At 39.8% G+C, this 19,972-nt stretch overlaps 1 protein-coding gene across 1 annotated transcript in view; it reads right to left on the bottom strand.

The window, feature by feature from the left end:
- Positions 1-12,539, bottom strand: part of aspm (assembly factor for spindle microtubules) — a 36,560-nt gene extending 24,021 nt beyond the window's left edge. Inside the window, exons 1-12 of the mRNA XM_034081146.1 lie at positions 12,143-12,539; positions 11,783-11,926; positions 9,571-11,065; positions 9,190-9,282; positions 9,001-9,105; positions 8,738-8,884; positions 5,059-5,298; positions 4,819-4,886; positions 4,570-4,711; positions 3,502-3,632; positions 1,086-1,261; positions 77-222 (exon numbers count right to left, since the gene is read on the bottom strand). Of these exons, the coding sequence (XP_033937037.1) occupies positions 77-222; positions 1,086-1,261; positions 3,502-3,632; positions 4,570-4,711; positions 4,819-4,886; positions 5,059-5,298; positions 8,738-8,884; positions 9,001-9,105; positions 9,190-9,282; positions 9,571-11,065; positions 11,783-11,926; positions 12,143-12,418 (3,163 nt within the window). The 5' untranslated portion in view covers positions 12,419-12,539. The remainder of the gene's footprint in view (positions 1-76; positions 223-1,085; positions 1,262-3,501; positions 3,633-4,569; positions 4,712-4,818; positions 4,887-5,058; positions 5,299-8,737; positions 8,885-9,000; positions 9,106-9,189; positions 9,283-9,570; positions 11,066-11,782; positions 11,927-12,142) is intronic.
- Between the last annotated feature and the right edge of the window lie 7,433 nt (positions 12,540-19,972).

The following is a 19,972-nucleotide window of genomic DNA, read 5'->3' as shown; positions in this document are numbered from 1 at the left end:
TGTAGAGGAGGACAAACGTTCTTCCAGGTTTAGAGTCTCTGTTTTGCAGTTTGCACAGGAAGAAAATTAGAATTACCAAGTTCATCTTTGAGGTCCACCCCCTTGCTTTTGAGCACTTGCAGAGCCATGTCGACGTTGTGGACCTTCTGCAGGCGGCTGATGGCTGGCAGGCGGAGTTTGGCCGACATGCTCCAGTCCTGGATGAGGAGCTCCATCACACGCCTGCGAAACCCAACATGAAAAAATTACTTTATAATTAAGCTGCACAAGAATCTTTGTCTGCCTTTCCTGGCAACTTTAAGCACTGTAAAATCATTGAATGCTGATGTTTTGAGACCCAAATCACTAATGACAACAGTCTACAAACACTTTTTGATGAACCATTTGGATATAAAAGCAAAAAGGTCATTCATTTTTGCAGGAAACAAGTTTGGAAAAAGCTACTTGAGTACATATGTTTAACATTTTGAAAGAGTTAATATTCAGTATATGTTCCTGCATGTTACTGGGTAAACAGCCTGTGGTGGAGCCCTGGCTTTGATTGTAATACAATAGCGGCTATTGATTGAGAAGGTATGGATTTTTAAATTAATTAGGTATGCAAAGGGCTCTGTAATGGGCAGGGGCAACAAATAAATGAAATTAATGAATAAATAAAAAACGATTGAATGTTCATTTATACCATTGATTCCTACCAGAGATGTGGAATATTAGTATTAAACGTAAAATGTGGTTTCACTGAGTTACCATTCAATCTTTCAAAGTCAACCGAATGAAAGAAACACACCAAGAATATGGCTGGGTGATATGGAGAAAAAACTATATTTTTGATCGAATATTACTACATCGATTTTGTGAGGATATTGTAGTGTTGCTTTTTTGGCGCTGGGAAATAATCAGTGCTAATGTGGATATAATGACAAACAGGTGAAAATGTGCGGTAAAATCATTGATGGATATGACTCAAATGCAGCCTTTAAAACTGGGAAAGAGACAACATTTATGGCTGAGCCTGAACTCTGAGAAAAGCAGATATCCCAACAGGAATCAGAGCATCACATTTCAATTCAGGCTGTGTCACTCACACTAGACGTATGCCGCATTTCAAGTCAACCGCTAAGTTCTTCACAGCGAAGTTGAACTCGTCCAGGGGCATCTGCACGTGGGAGACTGGTAACCCCAGGTAGCCCAGGTGGCGGGGGAGGATCCCCTCTCCGCTCAGGAAGTCCCTGGAGAAGGCCAGGAGCAGGTCTTTACTCATCTGAGAAGGAAGCAACATAAGGCATGGCAGAGTTAAGTTCTGGTTGGTCGGTGATTTTCGAGATAAGCTCGTCTGGCAATACGGGAGCTACAATTTCCCATAGTGAGACATCGAACGGAGTGTTATGAATGAGAACTATAGGTTACTTACGTAACCCCAGTCTCAGAGTAACATGACGTGAGATGTCTCACCAGACGGCCCTCCTTGCTATGGTGAAGCGAGAAGAGGTGCTTATTTTGAATGACGCATGCGTTGTGGCGCAAGCTACTTATAGGGGGTGAATTCCCTGACGCTGACGTCAAGATCACCAGCCAATCAGGATTGGCATAATGAGATTGATGCTTCTGTTTGCTCCACGATGAGGCGCATCCCATAGTGAGACATCTCACTTCATGTTACTCTGAGACCTGGGGTTACGTAAGTAACCTATAGTTTTTATGTAAAAATGATATCCTGTCTAAACATCAGTCAGGCTTCAGAAAGCAACATAGCACCATCACTGCGACAATGAAAGTGGTGAATGACATTACGAGTATTTTAGATAATAAGCAGAGTTGTGCAGCTCTATTTATTGACCTTTCCAAAGCGTTTGATACCGTCGATCATCGCATCTTAAAGCAGAGGCTACTCAGTATTGGCATATCCAGCCTTGCAGTGGGGTGGTTTGTGAACTGCCTCTCTGAAAGGTCCCAATGTGTTCATTTTGATGGGCTGTCTTCTGAGTGGTTAAACATTGCTAATGGTGTTCCTCAAGGTTCTGTTTTAGGTCCACTTTTATTTTCCATATATATTAACAGTTTAGGTGAAAATGTGGATGAAGCTACTTTACATTTTTATGCGGATGATACCGTGATGTACTGTGCAGGTCCCTCCATTAAGGAGGCTGTTGTTAAATTACAGGCTGTTTTTAACATTATTCAGACTCAGCTCGCTGAGCTTATGCTTCTTTTAAATGTTGATAAAACTAAGGTAATGCTCTTTTCTAAATCTAAGGAACACTGCTTTGGATATTGTTACTATGCAAGGACAAGTACTCAAAGTGGTTAGCTGTTATAAATACCTAGGTATCTGGCTTGATGATTGTCTTACTTTTAAACTTCAGGTCATTAATCTGCTTAAAAAGCTGAGGGTTAGACTAGGTTTCTTTCTCAGAAACAAGTCCCGTTTCTCATTTGAAGCCAGGAAAAGGCTAGTCACTGTGACATTTTTACCTGTGCTGGACTATGGTGATTTGATCTATATGAATGCACCTGCCCATTGCCTGGAAAAGTTAGATGCTGCGTATCACAGTGCTCTGAGATTTGTTACTAACTGTAAAGCACTCACTCATCACTGTACCCTGTATGCCAAGGCAGGTCTGCCTTCACCAACTGTACGGAGGCTCAGTCATTGGTACATGTTCATTTATAAAGCCATGTTGGGTAAACTACCTTTTTATATCTGCTCTCTGATCTCTCGACGAATTAAAAGTACGTATTGCCTGAGATCTCATGATGTTGTTTTATTAAATGTGCCAAGTGCTAGGACTGTCTTAGGGAAGAAAGCTTTTAGTTGTGCAGCTCCACTAAATTGGAACAGTCTGCAAACATGTTTAAAACTGAGCACTTTGGTTCCCCTGCATCATTTTAAAACTCGGCTGGGTGACATGATGTTTGATACTCATGGTACCTGTCACTGTAAATAGAGTTTGTAAACTGTACCCTATACATTATGTTGTATGTCATCCTTATTGTTGTTCTGTTGTTTTTATGTTACATGTGTTACTAATGTGCTGCAGGTCACCCTTGAAAAAGAGATCTTTTGATCTCAAGGGGCTTTCACCTGGTTAAATAAAGGCTACAAACAAACAATAGATATGTATGGTGATAATACATAGATGTAAAGTAATTTCTTATTATTATCATTAAATCCATCTGTGGATAATGATCTTATAATACATATATACAGTGAGAAGGCCTAAACTAAAATGTAAACACAGTATGACACTGCAGACTAAATTAACAGTAAGAGTGTCATGTATTTATATATTTGTATCACATTTATCCATGTTTCTTACTTTAATAGCTTTTATTCTTTACTAAGAATACCCCAGAACATGATGTTAAAACCAATTCTGATGTTATAGTGTCATGTACCAAAGTACATTTGTATTTATTTGACTAGGCTGTACCTTTGGCATCAAATAAAATAATCATGCAATATTTATTTATGTTTTGTTGACATATTGGGAAATAGCCTACCTTGAACTCTGAGTCCAGGCAGAACAGACACGGGTTGTGTTCAATCAGTCGCGACTCTTTGGCTTTGTCCAGGAAACACACCAGCAGCAGCAGCTTCTTCAGCGTGAAGCGAGACAGCGCCTCCTCGTGGCCTAACCGAGAAAAGGTAGATGTTGACCATTCCAAAGAAACACATGCCTCACAATGTACACAGCATACACAACTCTCATGGGGAACTACATAAAAACAATTGTTTTGTGGTAGTACTACAGAGTTGATTGTACTGAGTTTAAGATACATTTCCCTCATCATAACATGGGTACTGAACTCTTAAATTTCACATTTAAATGTGTACGAGAGATAAAAAAAAAAGGAAATCAATAAAATGCTTGACCATTATATTTATAGCAATGGTAATTTTAACAATATACAATTCCAGTAGAGCTGCAAAGATATGTAAATTGTTTAAACAATTTATGATGGGGTTCAATAAAGTACATCTTATCTAAAAATCTAATCTAAATGAATGTATGCATTTCACTTTCGATTCAATTCATTACTAAATGAATATATAATATGAACGGCAAATATACTCAGATTTAAATAGATGAAAATATTAAACTGTGGGTTTTCTCCTGAAGTTTTTCCGTGTACGATGTGAGGGTCTAAGGACAGAGGGTGTTGTATTGTGATACTGATATTCTGTACAAACTGTGAAGTCCACTGAGACAAATGTAACATTTGTGATATTGGGCTATATAAATAAACATTGATTGATTCAAAGCTTGCGGCTTTAAATGTCAGGCAAAAATATTTTTTGAAGATTGGTTCATGTCAGAGAGAGAATGGTAAGGAGTCAAGCTATGAATTAAGAGTAACAAAAACCAAAGTTCTCAATTTCATTTTTTCTTCATCAGATTTCTGTCTGCTTATGCTATGGCAAAATAGGTTTTCTGCTTGTAACCCAAAAAATAGCCTTTTACTCATTTGGATTCAAATGTAGCACATGGAAGAAAGTCTCCAACTCAGTCTTGAGCATTTTTATGACAGTAACACGCAACAGTCTCCAGTTCAATGTTCTTAACTTACCGTCTTTGTAAAGGTTTGGCACTTTGGCGTGTCTGAACTGTGCAGCGATGTCTGGGTTCCAGAGCAGCCGCTGGAGGATGAACATGGCCAGACCCAACGCGTCGCTGTTGCTCTCCAGGGAGATCAGCTCCCCGAAGATAGTCTGTGGGAGAAACATTTGTGTTAAGCAACTGTTGCATGGATAGTGAAGAAACTTGCAAGATTGTCTTGGGGGGAAAAAGCAGAGGGAAAATATTTGTATCAGAATACCTCGAGCCCAATCCGTAACCACAGCGGATTGTATGAAATAAGCCAGTTGAGCACTTTTCGCCGTTCACCTGAAATATGGCAAAAACAAGGAAATATAGTTACAAATTCGGAGGTTTCACAGAGCAAAACTTCAGCAGATATTTCTTTGCTAATGATATAGCAAAAACGTCTTCCACTTGTGTGAGAAAAGGGAACTAAAACTTGACTGATAAGCCCCCTCAGTAAATAACGCTCAGGTACCTATGTCCTTCCAAAGATGGCGGTCTTTCCGGACCAGCAGCCTCTTGGCCTCCACCTCAATTTCCAGCTTCTGAATGGCCTTGACCATGGCCTCAGAAGTGAACAGCTGACAGGCGGAGCGACGGAGGCGGTTCAGCTTCCGCCGGGCCGTGTAGGTGCTGAAAGACATCTCCTCGTTGGTGGGAGCTTTGGGAACGCTGTACTTATGATCGCTGCCAATGGCAATGGACACAGCATTAACTACAGAGGAAACAAATATAAAAGCGTTTAGTAATCACTATGTGCAATCGTCTTGGGCTGAGATAGTCCTATATAGAAATATTCCACTGCGCCGATAACTGCACTTAAGTTGTTATGTCAGGGGTGTCCAAGCTACGACCTGGGGGCCAAATGTGGCCCATTTTGAATCGGCCCTCAGCAAATTTGTGGGCCGTATAATGTAATACAGCCCACAAATGAAACGTGGGCTAGTCTTATATTGTACATCTTAAATATATATGTAAAAATATATTACACAGTAGTATTCATGTGTTAATAAGCCCACTTTTCTAATAAATTCAGTCAATTAAAGTTGGGAACATTTTCTAACAAATCTTAGTTTATAAGTAAAAAAGCCCAATAACTTATTTACCTAACAAGCTTGAAATATGTGACCCGCTCTATCGAAATCAGTCTATCAGTAAAAAACTATTTTTTCGGGGTTCGGGTGTTTTGTTTGATTTTAAACAAACGTCTTGGCTTTCAGAATATGAAACTTTTATTTCCAAAATCACACGATAAATACATTTTTTAAGCTTGTAAAGGGACGAAGACAGGCACCTCTCACTCACAATCTGCTCTTCCGCAGCGCCGCCCCCCCTCCCTCCGGCTGAAATTATGAATGTAAGAGTATAGTAATCATAGATAACACGGCAGGGTCCGTTACAGTTTGTTTTCATCTGATTTCAAATAAACAAAGTCTTGGCTTTCAGAATATTAAACTTGTTTCGGCAAATTCAGATGATAAATACAACTTTGAAGCTTGTAACGGCATAAATACCAGCGGAGAACGGAGTAACTTAATGTCACAGCAGGCATAACAACAGCCGGTGTTTCTCGTGAGTGTTTTCCCCGGGAAACAAACACAATACACACAAACGCAAAATTACACACACACACACACTCGCGAGCTTCCCCTCCAACGAAAATATCTTCCCTCCGTAGTATTTTGATCATTTGCTCCACTAATAATCAATCAGATCGATGGATTCCAGAGTAGAGGAAACTTTAAAGGCCTTTTTCTCAAAATGATGACTCGGTGACAGTCATTATATAATGTGACATATTTCGCTTAATATTTGGAGTACAACAACAATCCTGATATCATTAGAAAGCTAGGAATATCCTCTTTCCAACAGTGTATACAACTACACTATACTGAAAATGTGTCTTCGGGTCAATGCGACTGATTTCGATAGAGCAGGTCACATATACCCTTCATATTCCCCTTATAAGAAAACTGAGGCTCCTGTTTTAGGGAACGAGCTACCAACAAAATAAATGAAACCCTCTGGAGAGCTGTGGTATAACCTGTTTTTTTTTTTTTTTTTTTTTAAAGGTCCCATGTCATGGCCATTTCTACTGATCATAATTCCATTGTTGTGGTCTACTAGAATAGATTTATACTGTGCAATTTTCCAAACTCACATTGGTTTCGCATACAGCATCTCTGTAAAGTATGTGTATTCAGCAGTATTTACTCTCTCCACTAAACGGCTCGTTGCAGCTCTTGCCCCCCCCCTCCCTGTGAGCCCAGTGTGCTCCGATTGGTCGGGACCAGTCGGGACGTTGTGAATCGCGCTGAGCTCCGTGGAGGTGTGATTTCTATGGGCATAGATATGTCTCACAATGATTTGTGTGAACATAAAAATAATTTGTGTAAATATGTGATATGTAAATGTAAAACACCATCCACAAATACATTTAAAAGATTTGCAAACTCACAAATAAATGTGCAAGTGTAAAACGGATCTGCAAATAGGCTAAATATTTTCACAAATTAAAAAAAAGATCTGTGAATATCTCTTTAACATTTAAAACTTTCGATCTGGCATTTGTGAATCCATTTTGTATTTGTCGACCAAAAATGCACTTTCGGATCTCAAATCTCTGCTCGTGGATCTCACATTTCTGCTTGTGGATCGTCTTTTTCCACACACGGAATTTTGAGACATATTTTCCGCCGGTCTCTTCTAAAATCTACTCGTGTCACTCGGTTATTTTCGGAAACCACGTGATGGCCTGCTGATGACGACATTTCCCGCTTGACTGAATACACAACAAACAATGAAGAAAGAGTTTTATCTGGGCTGCTTCGCTGCTCCCCCGGGACCTGAAAGTGTCGTATATCCTGTACTTCAACATCAACAAAAGTGCTTGATATATGCTATATTGATCCAATAAACTAACACAAACTAACTGTATCACTATAACATGATGATGATGGTGATAAAGAATGCATCTAACGTTCCGCTGTTCATTATAATACAAAAACAGAGCATTAAACAAACCATCATGCTCTTACTTTGAAATCATGCGGAAATGTCGTCATCAGCAGGCCATCACGTGGTTTCCGAAAATAACCGAGTGACACGAGTAGATTTTATTCCGTGTGTGTGTGTAAAGACGATCCACAAGCAGAAATGTGAGATCCACGAGCAGAGATTTGAGATCCGCAAGCGCATTTTTGTCGTCAAATACAAAATGGATTCACAAATGCCTGATCGAAAATTGTAAATGTTAAAGAGATATTCACAGATCTTTTTTTTTTGTGAAAAATATTTAGCGTATTTGCAGATCCGTTTTACACTTGCAAATGTGTTAGTGAGTTTGCAAATCTTTTAAATGCATTTGTGGATGGTGTTTTACATTTACAAATCACATTTTACACACAAATTATCTTTATATTCACACAATGTGGCTTGATATTGAGTAAGAAAAAGGTTGATAAACGCTGTGAGAATGGGTCTGCAGAGAGAATTTCGCCGCGATCCCAACTGTCTGTTATCAGCCTGCAGCCAGGGAGGAGAAATCAGCAGAGCTGCCTGCACTGAGTGTGTGTGTGTGTGAGGAAGTCCGTGGATTGGTCAATTTGGACCAATCAGCGGGGGCTTAACGTAACGGCTCAGCGGACGTAACGTAACGGCTCCACGAATTGGTCCATTTCGTTCCGGGGACGACATGACATCATGATGTCCCCGGAAGAATCAAATGGACAGTGACGTATCTCCAACGAGGCGTTTTGGGGAGGTATTTTCTGTGTTAGAGTTTTACTCGCTACATGGTGCACTTTGAGGGTTTTGACTCTGCAGTCCGTTTACATGCATAAAAACCTTCATAACACACAAGGGGACGGGTAATAACCGGAAAAGCATGAAATGTCAGCTTTAATGCATTATCAAGTATCAAGCCTAATTTAGCTACACTTGATTAATTTTGCTAACTCATAACTGAACTTATGAGGCACTCTACCTCACCTCTAGTGAGCGGCCCAGCCCTCGTATATTTTTCTGTATGTGGCCCTCGGTGAAAAAAGTTTGGACACCCCTGTTTTAAGTGATTAAACTGTATTGGAACAAAACACTACACACTTAAAGTTTTCCCAAGGATGTTTAAGCAGTGACAGCCCGCTGAATGCTACCTTTAGCGACTTCAGTGTTGACTTTAAAGTCATCAGGGGTGAGGACATAGTTGATCCACCATGTGAATCCCGTTTCCTGCTTCTCGATCCACCTCTCATCGTAGAACATGTTCTTTGCGGCAAACGGCATCGGGTGTCTCGGTATGGCTGGAAGAAAAAGAGAAATTGTAGAACACTCTAACATTTTTTAGATGAACAGACAAGCTAAATAACTTTACACACATCAAAAATGTGCAATGTAGAATGTTCTTCCATCAAAATACCTGTTTGAGCCGCCGGCTTGATGAAGGTCAGCTTTGACTGCGCTACAGCAACAATCTTTGACGTCTTCATGGAGGAAATACGAGATGACCTCAGAGACTGGACACCTGTCAAAAGAAAAAACATAAATGTTTACTCTTATACAAGATGTATTCCACTTCTTAAAAAGGCAATAATGCATAACTTTATACCTCGTGATGAGGTGAGTTTGGAGCTTGGTTGCTTTGCAGGAACCACAGACCTCGCCATCTTTAGAGATGATGTTGTCATAGATCTCACTGAGCCTATAAAAAATTATAATAATCAAAACAGTAAATGAAGAGAGTCCAGAAACCATGCAAACCTTCAACAGAAGTCAGATTTTTAGAAATAAGGAACACATTTATTTATTTATTTAGGTCAACAACAAAAAAAATCTGTGAATATTACATTTATCATGGCTATAACTTTAAAAGGCTTTTGTGTTATGATACAAAAGTGGAAATTCACTTCACACTGAATTTAATATACAGGTCTTTAAAATCACAATGCATTATAACACATATCCTAACATCAATGAATGTTTTGCCCACCTGTTGTTCTGGGCCTCTGTGTTGCACTCCTCCTCTCCTGGACGGATCTTAGGGGCTCCTTTTTCCCAGGTACCACCTTGCTCCTTTTGACAGGCTCAGCTTTCCCAGCATCCTCAATCTTCACATCACTTTTGAAATACTCCTCACTCTTTCTCTTCTTGCTATTCACAGCCATGTAAATGGGAAATGATTCTTCCTGCACGGACTGAGATACAGACAGATTTGGAGACGCGTGTGGTGTCAGGTGACGGTGAAGAGGAGAAGATGAGCACAGGGGCGGCGGAGAGCTGACAGTAAAAACAAACGGAGCGTGGGCTGCTGGGGGCGTGGAAGTGGCTGAGAAAGAGAAGCGAGTCGGGGCCAAAGACGGAGGGGAGGGGACGGGGAAGGTGATAGGTGTAGGGGAGCCATCAAGGCGTGGAGTCAGGCTAGAGGAGGTTAACCCCTGGGCTGGATGGCTGTCATCACACGGGGAGTTTGCAGAGTTTTGCAATCCTTTGGTTTCCGTTTCTAGCTTTATGATAGGAAGGATAGGTGTGCCTGGTGCAGAATCACACAGACTGCTTCCATCAGACAGCTCCAGGGTTTTCTCTAAGAGCCTTCGTCTTGACTTCTTTATCTTCCTTCCACTTGAAATAATTGCCTCCACTGGTGCTTTGTTCTTGATCACCGTGGCAGAAGTAAAAGAGGTATTTTTGACCCATTCCGTAGCCTTATCAGCCTCTAAAACCACCTCGCTCACAACAACCTTTTTGCTGACAAAGAAGGTCAGCCTCGGCTCGTTGGAGTCCGACCCATATGGGCTATCGGGTAACACTGGAAGGACATTTTTGTCAGGTCCACAGCCACGAGTCCCACTCTTGGAGTCCAATGAATCTGAAAATCCACAGCTTGAACTTGTGTCTCTAGGACTGGTGTTCATTCTGGTCAGATCTGAGTCAATGAGGGCAAGTGCGTCTTTCAAAGAGGGAACTGGGGTTCCAGTTAACCCACTGTCAGCAGAAAGTGGGCTGTCGGACTGAATACGTGGCATAAACTTCTTAAACATCTCCGGTGTCCCGATAGGTGACAGTGTCTTGTTGAGCATCTTGGTTAGATCTCTATATTCGGGTTTGCCCACCTGCAGATGTGGACTAGCAGACATGTTGCCAGAGTCCACCAGCTTCCCGGCTGGGCCGAGTAGGACAAGAGGAGAGTCCTTCTGAAGAAAATCGATATTCTCCTGGTCAGAGAAATTATAGGCCTTCTGCTCCTCTGATTTCTGAAAGTATTCGCCCATTGGAGTAGGCTTGGAGAGGGACCGCTCTCTGAAAGCTTCGCCCTTATTGAGAGCAGCAAGAGGGCTACGTGGCTTTTCCCGCTTGTACAGTGACTTTCGGGACACTTGGAAGGTTTTGTTGGCTGCCATCTTCAGTGGCTGATCCGTTTTGTTTCTCCTGGGTACACTTACATTTTCACCCTCCCTTTTGTTTTTGATTGTGTCCCATAAACTTTTCTGAAACACAAAAAAACAACCAACATTTTTTATTTATCATGTCATTATGAAAACTACGTGATGAAACCGTTTCAAAAAGTTGTTCACTGTTTAACAAAATAACCAACTAGGAAAATCAGGACTGTTGACTTGCATACATTTCTTTTTAAACATTATTGTAGGGCTGTACCCGATTATCCGTTCGTTTGGCTGTACCGGATTATCCGTTCGTTGGGCTGTACTGGATTATCCGTTCGTTGGAGTACTATTCGGGTTTCAATTTCGTTATACGGATATTCTGTTTTTTTGGCACTGCGGCTGCCAAATTGAATTTATTGAAAACTCCAATATCAACGTAAGAGCAAAATGGTATTCGGGACAGCCCTACATTATTGCATGAGCATCATTGGAAGAACCCCAAAAACAAATAAGTAATTGCAAACTACTGTTTCACTAGAAATGTTGAATTTAGAAATGTAACCGACCAACGTTATTGTGATTTGTAAATCTGCCAAATATATTGACAATTAATCATCTTGAATATAACATCAGAACATTTATTAAAATATTAAATCACAATTTCCTTGAGCTAAATGTGAGGCCAGGCCATCAATAGTTGTCTCAAACATTTAAAAAATGTAATTTACTACTATGATAATACAAACAATCTGTATATTTTCCCACTTCAGAAACTACAATATTATACATTTGTAATCATCGATACAGCTCGACATTTACCTTTTTCTTTCTCGGTGCTTCTGCTCTCCCCAGCAGTACAGCCTGTTGTTTGAGGACCCCATTGGCATTGAAGACGATGAGCTCCCTTATTCCACCTTCTTCTGATGGAGTCCATGTTACGTTCAAATTGAATGAGTCCTCGGGCTGCAAACACAAAGCACAGGGGAACATACATTCAATTAAACAACATTTAGTCTATATCGATCGATTTATCCTACTGGGAAAACGTTAACGATGGATAGCAGAGATACAATATGTTAACTTGGCACAACGAAGCTCCAGAGCATAAAACTATTGAGACATGGGAGTTGTATCCATTCGTACAGAGAAAAGCTAACGTTAACTGAGAACATAACTTACCTGAATCGTGAAAGTCCTGTATTCCACAGAAAATCCTTTACTTGCAGGGATCTTTGCAATTGTAACCTCCGCTTCTGAATCCGCTATTGGGTTCTCAATACGCAGAACAGCCGATTTTGAGGTGCCCAACTTTACATTTCCAAATGTCACAAAAGGAGCCTTTGAAAACAGGGTCAGAACCAAAACTGGAACATCGTTCTCCTTGTTAGCGTCGGTTCGCTTTACCGGACTGGAGTCCAGAAATCCTTTCCTTGCTGAATTATCCGTTTCAGCCATCTCAGATGAGATACAGTAGCAGTAGCAGTAGCTAATGTCTAGCTACAAACGCAGTTAGTTTTACGTTTTAGCATGTGAGCTGACACTAATGTTGACTAGCAAACGTTAAATCACCCTTCCTTCCAACCAAAACACGCTGAATGACGGTTTGAAATTCGCCGTGGTGTAAATCCGCCAATGATACGCGAGGGATGGCTACCTATTGTCCAATGGGTAAAGAGGATAGTTCGAATCCATATGAATACAAAGCTATTGGCCAATCAGATATCAGCTACATTTTGTAACTGCCCAGGCCACGCTCACATTTCCAAATACAATAAACGAAGATATCTCACTCTAATGTTATTTAGTTCGAGTTAACTAAAGCCAAAGGCTAATCTATGCTCTCACTTATACTATTAATTTCCCGTTGCACTGAAAGTAATGCTTAGAACCAAAACTAAGATTTAAGATGTTAACAAGTCTGTATATACCGTCAGTATAATGATGTAATGTATGGCGAAGTCCCTCCCCTTCCGGGGGAGCCTCTGAACCAGATGACGGTCCTTCATTTTACTTTTGAGTAAGGGATCTGCAAACTAATACGATCTTCAAATGTGCACTTTATTTCCACGATTTCTTATTTCGGTTATGTCTCATCCAAAATATAACTAAACGTGTTTGATGCAAATAAAAGAATAATATACAATTAATATTCGAAGTGGCTCAGAATTCTGAAAGAACGAAATGTTCACTTTTATATGAGAGTAGTAGTAGTACAGCCTGTCACCACCAGAAGTGCCACCTGGCCAGTCGAACATCTCGCAGTGATCGTATGGTTAGTTAGGTCACGGCCGTCTCCTATCTCCTTAATAGCAGAAATTAGCAATGACACCTTTACCGTTAACGTTATTAATGTAGCTCCAAAACTTGTTGATTTCCAATTCAAAGGGTCAAGATAACTGCAATATTTATAAACCTACTATGGATAAGTTGTATAGTTGTACTCTTAAATTACATCCAAACTATACCTTTTGGGAAATGCGTAACAACCGTAACAGGGTCATTCTACAGAAAAGGTGGAAGTACTGTCACTTACTTTTGCAGACACCAAAATACATGACGTTGACCTAATACTCACATTCATTATATATGTTGAATAAATAGAGACTGTCTTTGATCATAGCCTACATGGAAGTGGAGCCTATAGTTTTCATTTAAACGATTTTGATATTGACTGAAGCCATATTTGGTCTGACACATGGCAGCAATTTTGTTAAAATGGTAGTGTTTTCTCCAAATTGTCACTGGTCATTCTACAGAAAAGGTGGAAGTGCTGTCACTTACTTTTGCAGACACCAAAATACATGACGTTGACCTAATACTCACATTCATTATATATGTTGAATAAATAGAGATTGTCTTTGCAATGGTACTAAATAAAAAATAAGTAAAAAATGGTTTTATATGTAAATTGCAATTTATTTAAAATGCCAAGTTCAAGGAACTGCCTTGTCACTTTGATCATACATGGTTTTCATTTAAAAGATTTTTTTTTTCCAATAAATAAATCTAATTTATATTTACATAACATTACAAGCATTACATATAACACTAAAATGGTAAAAAAAAAACGCAAATTATTATTAATAATATCAAATAAATGTCAGTCACCCAAAATTACGTCATTGGTGTTACTGCTACACAAAACGCTTTTATTTTGAAATAATGTACTGTCTCTGAAGTGCCTCCTGTAACAAGAGATCATTTGAGGCAGTGCAGTGGACAAAGACATAAGGAAAGTCAGATACTTCTTACTTTGTTTGTTAAAGGTGTCATTTTATCTTCAAATTGTACGTGCGTCTTTCAAGTCTGTCATTAGTGTTACTCATTTCTTCATAGCCCTATAGGGGTGAACATTTGAATGGGAAAATGGATTGTATTGAAGAGTTAAACGATTTTGATATTGACTGAAGCCATATTTGGTCTGACACATGGCAGCAATTTTGTTAAAATGGTAGTGTTTTCTCCAAATTGTCACTGGTGTTACCGTCACTGTTACTCTTCTTCCTGGTAACACGTAACACCAGTGGGGTCATTCTACAGAAAAGGTGGAAGTGCTGTCACTTACTTTTGCAGACACCAAAATACATGACGTTGACCTAATACTCACATTCATTATATATGTTGAATAAATAGAGATTGTCTTTGCAATGGTACTAAATAAAAAATAAATAAAAAATGGTTTTATATGTAAATTGCAATTTATTTAAAATGCCAAGTTCAAGGAACTGCCTTGTCACTTTGATCATACATGGTTTTCATTTAAAAGATTTTTTTTTTCAATAAATAAATCTAATTTATATTTACATAACATTACAAGCATTAAATATAACACTGAAATGGTAACAAAAAACGCAAATTATTATTAACAATATCAAATAAATGTCAGTCACCCAAAATTACGTCATTGGTGTTACTGCTACACAAAACGCTTTTATTTTGAAATAATGTACTGTCTCTGAAGTGCCTCCTGTAACAAGAGATCATTTGAGGCAGTGCAGTGGACAAAGACATGAGGAAAGTCAGATACTTCTTACTTTGTTTGTTAAAGGTGTCATTTTATCTTCAAATGTTACGTGCGTCTTTCAAGTCTGTCATTAGTGTTACTCATTGCATAGCCCTAGGGGTGAACATTTGAATGGGAAAATGTATTGTATTGAAGAGTTAAACGATTTTGATATTGACTGAAGCCATATTTGGTCTGACACATTGCAGCCATTTTGTTAAAATGGTAGTGTTTTCTCCAAATTGTCACTGGTGTTACCGTCACTGGTGTTACTCTTCTTCCTGGTAACACGTAACACCAGTGACATTCCTATACAAATAAGCTTTGTATAAAGTATAACAATAATAAAAAAGAATATATATATTTTAAGCTCTACTTGTTGTGGATTCATCAAGTTAAGAGTTAGTTATTGCTATTTAACAGGTTTTAGATGTTTTTAGAAGGAATATATTTCAGCAGATTTGTGAGTGTTGCACGGCCAGATGAGGCTGGAGAAGCTGACTCAGATAAGGAAATATATGATATATTATGATATTATATGATCGATGATCTGATTGATGATGTAATATGAATGATAAGTGCGACACGTCGGCGTCTTCTCTGCATACGGCAGTTTAAACTGTATTTCCTTTATCCTGTAATATGACTTGAGAGATTTAAACTCCGCACACTGAGTGGATCTCTTTTCTATAGACGCCGGAGGCGGGCAGCGTCAGGTAAAAGAAGTTATTTAGCCTTCTCAAACCTGAGCCTCACGCGCCGCCTATGGGGGATGTGCTAGTTACTTATCCGACCGGCCCACTTCGGTACCGGCCCATCGGGATTCGTCCCGATGGCCAGTCCGCCACTGCACCCAGCCCACGTAAACTGTCAACGGGGGGAGCCTCGCTGCGGGGAAACGGTGGACCTAGTGTCCCGATCGGAGTGGGAATAATAATAATAATTCGTGCATTTTATCTATTAATTTCCCCAACATTGTGGTAAAAAAAACACACGTTTAATCCATGTTGTTGGTGTACTACAACTACAAAAAGCATTGGTTTGTTTTCTCATCAGGAAATGCAGACCGGCTCAAACAAACGATTTTTAATCATCATCCTCACGATCATTTAATGTATCATATGTTCGCCGAATTGACATGAAAGCACTAATAAATGTAGTTTCATCCACTTTAGTTTACAACTACAAAAATAATCGATTTGTTTTTATATCACATCCGACGGGAGGAAATTCAGCAGCTCTCACTCCCGATTTTTAATCCTAATGTAATCATCATCTTCACCACGATCATTTATGTTTATGTTCGCCGAATTGACATGAAAGTACTGACAAATATGAATATACTGTAGTCAACTTCATTAAAACGTTATTAACGTGCCTAATCTCAGTCATTCACCATTTCTACGCATGACAACACACTGTCCGTGTTTGGCTCACGAAGCGTTCCCGCATTGACGTCACTTCCGGCTTCCCCCAAAACTTCAAAATGAGTCGAAGGAATTTCCCCGCGATGTTCGAAATTATTGATATTTAACGGAACGGTATCGCTTTTTCTTTTTTAAACTGACGGTTCGAGATTACTAGTAGCCCAATATTTCATTGCACAACAGTTGTTGGGATGCTGTCACAGGCTCTTTAAATTGCTATTGGATAAAAAAAGTTAGGAAACGCCCCTATACGATCCGCCCCTATACGATCCGCCTCCTTGCTGCGGTCTGCAGCCAGACCCATCTCCTCCTTGCAGCAGCGAGCCTCGCAACGTCCCGCCGAGCAAGCACGCGCACATAAGTGGGCTTGAGCCCCTGCCCTTTTTCTTCCTCCAGAGAAAGTGTGCTTTTTATGGGGTGCTTTATTAGGGTCTGAGACCAGAGGTCGGCTGGCGACCATATTGAACAGCAAGCGATAAACCTGCGAAACACACACAAAACTGGGAAAACGACCGGCAAAAGCACAGAAAAGATTCGGAAATCATTACGTCAGATAGTCCGCGCGAGCCCAGCGCCCACGTGACTGCAACTCGCATGATTGATATCGGTAGGATCAATTTAGTCGCTCGCAACAACAAATTACTAAACTGCCAGTGCTTCGAGTTTACAGCTAATTAGCTAAAAGACAAAAACAAATATAGTTAATGGTAGGCTACTAGCTAATGGATAAGTTAGCTCAAGGTTTAACTAAGGCATTTTATCATGGGCATTGAGGCTAATGTACTGAACTTAAGGGGAGACACCATGGGCGTCGCCTGGGGTAGGCATCCGGGGCTTTAGCCCCGGATGTTTTTTCTTTAGCCCCGGACAAATTCTCCCTCAATAATATAATACATTAACCGTACTTTACCTAGAGGATGGTAGAATTGTAATTTCCCGTGTTCAGTGAATGCAACAGAGGCAACCACCAGACCAATCAGAGAGTTGCATGGAAATAAACGTGTTTTATTGGCTGACAGGTACGTACCTCTCCTCTGTGACAATGTTTACACTTTCAGCCGCGGACGCGGAGATTCTGAAGATGGACATTAGACATTTTTTTCTCTCAAGTGGTGGCTCAAACAACAACCCCAGAGCCACTACCTGAGCCAGGTGAACAAGGTATGTAAATGTCAGTAAACTTACAAGTTATGCGAACATGTAAGCAAAGCATAAATTATAGCTACGTTGACGTTACTTTGAATCGCGGGGGTAAGCTAAACCGTTAGCAAGTAGCTTAAGCTAGCCAGATATATTATATACACACTTTGTCATACAATCTAAATGTTGTATTTTTTAGCGTTACCTGGTGATTTCAAAGAAAGCTCTCTGGGAAAGGTTGACTTACTGTTCGACATGAAGCTAGAAGCTACCTTACAGTACACAGTTGATCCGGAGTCTTGTCAGTTAAAGTGTTTCATAGTTAGCTTAGCTTAGCATCAAACTAGCACTGAAATATATGATTCCTGGATGTTATGTGACAGTATTTCTGAGAAAGAGTCAGCTGAAATGGTGGCATAGTTGCCACTGCTTTACGTGTCGACAGCATGTTTGAACGTATTTGCAGCAGTAAATGTGGCTGTTTGGCCACTGACGTTGCCATAACAACACAGGTGCATTTAAATGTGCAACCTCTTTTTGTGACAGATTTTTGCATTCAATTATAATTCTTCTGATTGATATTTCCTATTGACAGCTAGTTTCTATGTGAACATTATGAGATGGACAGCCAGCTAACAAGCTTGTTATACAAATATTTCAGATCAAAGCTAATCCAGTGGGGCTCCTGAAAGGGGGCAAGGGACACTATGCTCCCAAATATTAAGCCTTGACCCGGGACCCCATCTTAAAATTGATATGATCCAAAAATGATCTGCATTGTCGGAGGCCTTTTTTCCTCATTATCATGTCAAATTATACAGCTTTCCTTAGTGTTGAATGCAGAAAGATGACTATATTAGAGTATTAAGTGAAAATGACTATATTAAAGTGTGATGTGAATATATTAAGTGAATTACTCAAACTGCATTTGTAGGAATGATTATGTCCGTTTGGCAGATAACTACTCTAACAGTGATATCTACAAGAGATGTACATTTAACTATTTTCAATTGGTTAGTATTACATTTTGTGACTGTGTGGTGAAACTCATTTTAATGAAGACACGTGTGTATCTTGAAATTCATTTATTTGACAGAGCTGGAAACTGATTGACTTACATACTTGTTTGTGTTTACCTACACAGTCATCACAGATGCGCCAAACGGAGTAGAGGATGGAGAACAGGAGAAAGGGACACACAAGGAGGAGATACAACAGACAAGAACGACAATGAACAGGAGCACCAGAACAGACAAGAGTCAATGGGTAACATGACTGATGTAGGGACTGCAGATACAGGGCCAAGGCAAGTGAGACATCACTGCTTTCCATCCAGCATGTTTGGCCAGCAAAAGTGATCATTTCAACGGCAAACAGCAAGAGATGAGGGATTATTATTTCCTCCTTCCATCCCTTTTTTCTGTTTAATCTGATTACTAACAACTTCTAATAATTTGACATAGTTTATGATTTAATTGGAAAATAAAGTGTTTTAAAATAATAAACCCGTTTCTGATTCGGATTCTTTGATTTTTGTTGACATATGGGTGTTGAGAGATGTATCCATATCTCTTGATGTTGCTCTCAAAGTGCACAAGATTGATGCTTTTAACTTTTAACATCATTTAAACAAATCTTCCTGGGGGACCCTAGAGGAGGTGAGTTCCCTCAAAATAGCACTTTTTCTCTGTTTATGTAATTCCGGTGTAGTGTCCCCTCTGCAACAGATCACTCAGAGCTGGTGATTACTTTCCTGCATTTCAATGGACAGCATAAAAGGACACGTGCTCAGATTAGCTATTGATGATCACGTTGATAAATCATATAAAACCAATCACACAAAAACATGTTGCTGTGACTGTGAGCATTAAACAATTAACATTAAACTAAACAAACACAACAGTACGTTATTGTCCTTATAAAATAAAAACATACATTTTGTCCACCGAGATAATACAGGCACCTTACCCTCAAGAGATCCTCACGTGCTATGAGAATCTCCCACAATCCATTGCCGTAACAAAGCTAATGCAGGCACACGTTTGTGACACCAGATGGCGCAATTGTGTATGTGCGTGTGGGGAGTCTTGCAGTAGAAAATGTGTCTGTAGCGCCGCCACTGTGGGCTAAGCCCCGAATGTTTCCAGGTCCAGGCGACGCCCCTGGGAGACACTAAAGGTGAATACAGTAAAATGTGTATCTAATAACGTCATCACAATCACCACATTGATATGCAAATTAGGCGTTAACTAGGCCTGATTAAAATGCGCTAATTTGCATGCAGTTACCAAGGTGAAAAGGATAAAACTAAAATGTCTTTTTTTAAAAACACATCACCACAACTTCCCCATAGTTACTTGCGTCAAGTCAGTATTTTACCCTGAAATGTTATGTTTAAATGCAGATTAGCTTTATCTATAGATGAATTCAGACATAAAG

Source organism: Pseudochaenichthys georgianus, chromosome 4 (genome assembly GCF_902827115.2).
Source record: "Pseudochaenichthys georgianus chromosome 4, fPseGeo1.2, whole genome shotgun sequence".
In the NCBI taxonomy this organism is placed as follows: domain Eukaryota; kingdom Metazoa; phylum Chordata; class Actinopteri; order Perciformes; family Channichthyidae; genus Pseudochaenichthys; species Pseudochaenichthys georgianus.
Note: the sequence above shows the minus strand (reverse complement) of the source record. Positions and strands in the feature narration are given on the sequence as shown.